At 42.4% G+C, this 7,194-nt stretch overlaps 1 protein-coding gene across 1 annotated transcript; it reads left to right on the plus strand.

Moving 5' to 3' along the window:
• Positions 1-283: 283 nt before the first annotated feature.
• Positions 284-478, plus strand: LOC129009790 (H/ACA ribonucleoprotein complex subunit 3-like). The gene is given in 1 exon segment (XM_054443345.1): positions 284-478. A coding segment is annotated over 1 exon segment (195 nt).
• The last annotated feature ends 6,716 nt before the right edge of the window (positions 479-7,194 follow it).

The following is a 7,194-nucleotide window of genomic DNA, read 5'->3' on the forward strand; positions in this document are numbered from 1 at the left end:
AGCTAACAGTACCATCTCCTTCTCCAGGGCTACTGCACTGCCCATCTGCAGGGGCACAGACAACAAGATGTGACAGGTGCCCCTGGGAGAAGAGGCTCTGTCTCTCCTCTCCCACAATACACTATTAATTCCTTACATACTCCCAAATGCCCCCAAATACACCAACCTTTCCTTCTGCATTTAGAAAATTTTAAATGCAAATGACCTTCTAAAAGATCATATTAGGCAGACAGCGACAGACGGAGCTGCGGACGAAATTGGAACCTCTGGCTTAAGAGTGATCATGTTCCTTCAGTATTACCTCAGTGAGCAGGGAGATCGGGTCTATATGCTGGAGAAATTTGACCCAATGGAACAACAGACCTGCTCAGCCCATCCTGCTCAGTTCTCCCCAGATGACAAATACTCCTGACACTGAATCACCATCAAGAAATGCTTCAAGGTGCTCATGACCCAGCAACCGCACCGTGTCCTCTGAAGGTCCCTTAAACTGATGTCTCTTCTGCCACCTGTTACCCCTCAGAGACTCTGTAACCAAACTCTTCAATCTGTGAGCCCTGATGCCTTTTTGCCAGCCATACTCTTTGGCTTCCAGTCTCATCATGGTGATCGATCATGCTTGTGCGAGGCAATCATGGTGGCATCACCTGTAAAGGGAACACGTTTAACTTTTTTTCTCATATTTTAAATTACTGCAAGATTATTAAAGATAAAATGATTTGAAAAAAAAAGATCATATTCACACTAAGAGTCAAATCTTTTCCTGATGATATTTAGGGGTAGGAGTGGTAGGGGAGTGAGGGTGGAACACTTTGTGGCAGCCAAAATCAAAGGAGAATTCGGAGCATAGAAAAAAGTACTGAGGCCACCAGGGACAGATATTGCCCATGTCTGATCCCTTATACCAAATTTGGGCCTGGTTTTCAAAGTCACAAATACTCAAACCAAGGACAAAATAGGTTGAAATATAAGACATTGCTTTCTTTCCTTGTTCTTCACTTGTATCATCCCCCCGCCACACACACATAAAATTCTGACATGCTTTAGAGGGGAAAAAAATGATTTTTATAATGTCAAACCATCATATATTTTCTAGTTCTCAGAAGATTGATTGTAATGTGTTCACATGCATATCATTTTAAGGAGACAACTCAGGTTTCAGAAAAGAGGCATTCCTTGGTCATGTTCATAAGAAAATATAGCCTGTCTTTCACGAATAAGATGGGTTTCATTTAATATTCATTAAAGTGTGACTTACTTTCAGCTCATAAATCTTGAAAACAGATTCTGGCCCCCAGTACACCGTTTTCATTGGTTAAGTCACTTTTTCTTTCCCTGACACTTTATAGTTTGTGTTTAAATATGAGACACAGGTAGTTTTGCCAGTGGGGGTTTCTGGTTTGACTTTAAAAGAAAACATTGAACAAAATCCTCAAAGACTCACAACAGGTGTTCTATTTTCACCTCATGGTGAAATAGTACATTGTGTAGTGACGAAAAGAGAGTGCGAAAGGTAAGACAATAAAATATCCAGCCCAGCAGGATAGAAGATCTGAGATTTGGCTGGCTGGAAGTTTTAGGGCAGCTGTCATATTTGAAAGACTAAGTGCACATCTCTATAAATGCACTTAGTCCATCTATCCCTTTTAAAGAAGTCACCATTGTTAATGACATAAACTTGATAAAGAATATTCAAACTCAAATTGCAGACAGAGTGTGTCTGACAAAGTTTTGGGGGTGATGGTGGCAAGAGAATGGCCATTTTTAACAGAAAGAGGATGCAGATCTCATTTTTATTTGGAGGATGCAGATCCCATTTTTCTGTCTGTTCACATCACAGGTATGGGCTAACAACACTCTATGTGGCCTAAAAACCAACCAAATCAAGTTTCTATCAAGGCAGAAGAGGCGGGACAGCCAAGTAATTGAGCATAAAGGACACTCTACTGTGAGAGCTAGCCTTGACTTGACATGTGAGTAATGCCCTCCCTATATTGGGCTTAACTTCCAGGTAGCTCTTTAACTAAGGGAAATAATCAAAATAAGAATGATGATGACAATGGTAGCTAAGATTTATCAACTGCTTAATGTGGATCAGGCACTATTCTAAGCACTTTAGTTACAGAAATTAACTTAATCCTGACAGCAGCCCTATGTGCAGGTACATTGATTATCCCCGTTATACAGATGAGGAAACCAAAGCCTGGGGAGTTAAATGACTGGCTCATGGTCACACCATTAGCAAGGAACAAGCCCGGATGAAACAGCTAAAGAGGAAAATTTTGGACGGGCTCATGACTACACATCATCATGAACAATACGTAGCCTTTTGTTAATGTTCTCTGCCATTAGGTGTCAGGAAACATAAGACCTCAACCAATATTCATACACAATGAAGAGATATAAGAAGATTTGGTAATCCAGGAAATCTTGAAAGTTCTTTAGAAATGTTTAACCTATTTCAAAAATTTTAGTTACTCTGAGCACACTATTCCTCATTACAGAAAGTGCTTAATAAACTTCTGTATGCTCCTATTACTATTTTTTGTGCTCTAAGTGTATTGTTCATGTAATCCTCACATAAATCCAATGAGGTAGGTGCCACTATGATCCCCCTTTACAGATGTGGAAACTAAGAAAAGGAGAGGGTAAATAATGTCCCAGGTTTACACAGTTGATACATGGTTTTCCCAGGATTCTAACCTGGACTCAGTACTCAGGGAAAGGATATATCTGTTACGTTCATTGTTCAACCACATACCAGGAACATCCATATGTTGAGTGATAATGAATAATTGTTGCTTAACAATATTTGTCAAACTGAATTAATATTATTATCAGACATGAACGTGAGTACCCAAAGACTCTTGTTTCCCTGACTACACATAAATCTTTATCCCTTTTGGTGTCTCAAACCAATAAATAATTCCAAGGGGAAAACTTCTATGTTCCTAACTAGTAGGCTCTTATTCTCTTCTCTCTCTGCCTACTAAAAAAGCCAACTTGTGGCCAGGCGCGGTAGCTCATGCCTGTAATCCCAGCACTTTGGGAGGCCAAGGCAGGCGGATCACGAGGTCAGGAGATCGAGACCATCCTGGCTAACTTGGTGAAATCCCATCTCTACTAAAAATACAAAACTTAGCCGGGCGTGGTGGCGGGCACCTTTAGTCCTAGCTACTTGGGAGGCTGAGGCAGGAGAACGATGTGAATCCGGGAGGCGGAGCTTGCAGTGAGCCGAGATAGTGCCACTGCACTCCAGCCTGGGCGACAGAGCGAGACTCCATCTCAAAAAAAAAAAAAAAAGCCTACTTGTTTTTTCAAGGTCTAGTGTTCTCTTCTCTGGAAGATTTCTCTGATCACTGCAACAAACTTAGTTATTTTCTCCTATGTGCTCTATAACCAGAGATCTTTATATTTAAATGTGCATCCAGGCCGGGCACAATGGCCCACACCTGGCATCCAGCACTTTAGGAGGCCGAGCCAGCTGGATCACTTGAGCCCAGGAGTTCAAGACCAGCCGGGGCAACACGGCGAAATCCCATCTCTATAAAAACTACAATGATTAGCTGGGTACGGTGGTGAGCACCTATCATCCCAGCTACTAGGGAGGCTGAGGTGGGAGGATTGCTTGAGCCTTGCAGGTCATGGGTGCATTGAGCCATGATCATGCCACTTGCACTCCAGCCTGGGCAACAAAGTAAGACCCTATCTCAAAAAAAAAAAAGTGCATCCAACCTACCTGGGGATCTTGTTAAAAGACAGATTCTTATTCAGTAGGCCTGGGATGGAGCCTGAGATTCTATATTTCTAACATCCACTGATGCCGATGTTCTCAGCCTTGGTGCCACACTTTGAGAAGAGGGAAGCTCTACATCACTTCATCGCATGAGGGTCAGTTGAGGACCTCACTTGCCTTGCTATACTGTGAGTTCCTTGTGGGCAGGAGCTCTTTCTTACTCTTCTTTATATCTGGCACAACATTCTACTTCAATTATTTTGAAGCATTCTCGAAATAAGAGGAACCTGTTGGCTTCTCACCAAAATCCTGGAATTGGAATCTGGAGAACCAATTTCACTATCCTGCTGTAGGCTTGGAGAACTTGAAAAACTTGCCCGGAATTAGCAGGTTATCCCAAGCTCTTGCCAATGGTCAGATTTGTAAATTTTATCTGCTCCAGTTCTCTCTTATGAGCCTAGCATCATTCTTAGCCAGTAGGGTACTCCTGGAGGACTCTGGGAAAATGGGCATGTGAGGACATCTTAGGTGGTCACAGTGGCTGGAGAGTGCCTGGCAGTTAGTGAGCAGGACCTGTGGTACTACTGTGCAGGACAGTCCAACACAAGAATTGTTTTGCCCAAAATGCCAGGAAGGGAAACTCACAGAAGATAAGATTATGCCCAAATTTCAGGCTTGAATTTTCCAGCAGCAGAGAAGCAGCACAGCTAGCGGTTAAGAGCCTGGACTGAGATCCAGCACCTGCCCCTATCAGCTCAATGGCCACGAACAAGTGACTTCACCCCTTTTCTGTTCCTTCCTCTGCAAAATGAAGATGTTAAAGATCACACCTATTTCACCAGCTGGTGAAAAGGTTTAAAGGAAAAATTGCATGTAAAGTACACAATGAGCTCTCAGTAAATACGACACATCATATTGTCACTATCACATTTTTTTGTTTTGCTTGTTGCTCATTTCAAACATGGTAATGATTGGAAATGGTCAAATTATTGGTCATCTCACATCTAAACAAGAGAAAAGCCATTTTGTCAAAGCCAGCCTGGCTGGAGAGGTAATGTTTGTCTCCAGAGTCTGTTTTGGGTCCTGTTTCTCCTCCTCCGACCCATCACTTCCTTCCTCAAGCACCACTTTCCTTCCTTCTGGAGCCCTTTGGCTACCCAGGAGCACCATTTCAGCTCCAAATGGGGTAGAAGTAGGGGTAGGGTGGAGTTTGACCTCCCAGAGCTAAGTGCTCTGGTTTTCTTCTCTTCCTTTGATAAAACTCACCCAGTATATTCCTCTGAAACTGCTGCTACAAAAGCATAATACCCTCCCAGGGAACTTATTTGTATTTTGGCAGAGCCCTATACAGATACAATCTCTTACCCAAGAAAAAACTCAAATGGGGAGGGGTGGGGTGGGGAAGGGGTTACTCACTAATGTATGAGCCCTTTTTCTGGAAAGCTCTTGTTTCCTTAGACATCTGATGAACTCCTATTCATAATTTTGTATAAACTTCAGACATGATGTCTTCTGTGAAGTTTTCACACCTCCAACCCCCACCCTTGCCCCATCAAAGTTAGGCAGATGCTCCTCTGTGATCTCATCCCAAGCAGCACATGACTCCGCTGCATTATGTTGTAATTCTTCACTTTCCTACATGACAAAGTGTCCATTCACCCCATCCCTTTTAAGGTTCTCCTTTCTCTGATGAATTTGGGGAAATGCGGAGGAGATTGCCTGCTTTGAGTCAGCACAGGCTGCACCCAGCTTCCACACCCCTCTACTCATTCCCAGTTGCCTTTGAGATGCCAAGTGACAGTCCTCCATTCCTGCTGCTTTGTTATGCAAAGCCAAAAGCTTTCTCTGAATCTCCTTCTCTCCTTCCAGACCACAGGCCCAGCCACAGAGGAGAGGCCGACTACTCATAAAGAAGTAGTTCAAGTTTAATTTTTAAGTCAAAGAGCCATCACACCTGGGTAACTCATGTCTGTCTCCTAGTATGTGAAATGGTGAGAATCAGTTTTTGTTCCAATAGCAATTTTTCCCTTCTTTTTGCCCTTACTTGTCCAATCCCCAGCTCTGAACCCATCCATAGTTCTCTCACCCAAACTAAGCCAGGAGTGATTTGAAGGCAGGGATTGTGCCATATTCATCTCTACATCTCTAGGCACTAATAGGGTGCCTGGCACAAAAGTTAGTGAGAAGGAAGAAGCCTTGGGCACAGAGCCCTTTTCATCACCCTCCTAGCCACACCTCTTTGGCAACCTATCTCCCCAAGTGTGGGTAATTCCAGCCTGCTCAGAACTTCTACTTGCCAGGGTCTGAGGCCATCTGAGAGATGAACTGGGCCAAATGAGAGAGAAAACAGAATAAACAGGCCTTGATTTTTTTAACTGCGCTTGGATAATTATCTTTAGAATTTGATTTTTCTCTTTTTACTTAGTCCAAAATGCATATATCATTAAATTCTTATAATTTGACCATACTTTACAACAATGACATTTGCAATTATAGTTTTGAGTTCTTCTCTACCAACAATGGAGCAAGTTTTGGTATTATAACTCGGAAATAGCCTATTTGGTTGAGATAATTATGCTGCCTATTTAAAACAAATGAAGATGACTTGGGAATTATGATCAGGAAGAAGGATTTAGTCTTTGGTTCAGTTTAATCACCAAACATCATCTCTGTATATTTAAAAGAACAAGATATAAAATACAATAATTTTCACTGAGTGTTTTTATCTCAAACATTGTTGATATTTTTAATCTGGATTTCCACTTAACTTCAAGTCTCTATTAGGCAGCCTACTCTGATGAAGAGCTTTGGAATCAGGCAGACCGAGGTTCAAATCCTGGTCCTACCACTTCCTCCATATGCAAACTCAGACACAGGGGTCACCCAGTACAGAGTTCTGGGTCATACGAACTGGCAAAATTCTGATTTAGTAAGTCTTAGATGGGGCCTGGTTCAATTTTGAAATATGTTTACACTTAAAGAAAAGTTGCACATGACAAGACCCCATCTGATATCGTTTGGCTGGGTCCCCACCCAAATCTCATCTTGAATTGTAGTTACCATAATCCCTATGTGTCATGAAAGGGACCAGGTGGAGATAATTGTATCACGGGGGGGTGGGGGTTACCACATGATTCTTATGATAATGAGTTAGTTCTCATGATATCTGATGGTTTCATAAGGGGTTTCCCCCTTTGCTGAGCACTCATTCTCTCTCCTGCCACCCTGTGAAGAGGTACCTTCTGCCATGATTGCAAATTTCCTGAGGCTTCCCCAACCATGTGGAATTGTGAGTCAATTAAACTTCTTTCCTTTATAAGTTACCCAGTCTCAGGTATGTCTTTATTAGCAGCATGAGAATGGACTAATACACCATCTCTACAAAAATTTTTAAAATTAGCTGAGCTTGGTGGTATGCACCTGTTCCAGCTACCCAGCTACCCAGGAGGCTGAAACAA

This window comes from Pongo pygmaeus, chromosome 10, assembly GCF_028885625.2.
Source record: "Pongo pygmaeus isolate AG05252 chromosome 10, NHGRI_mPonPyg2-v2.0_pri, whole genome shotgun sequence".
Taxonomy (NCBI): domain Eukaryota; kingdom Metazoa; phylum Chordata; class Mammalia; order Primates; family Hominidae; genus Pongo; species Pongo pygmaeus.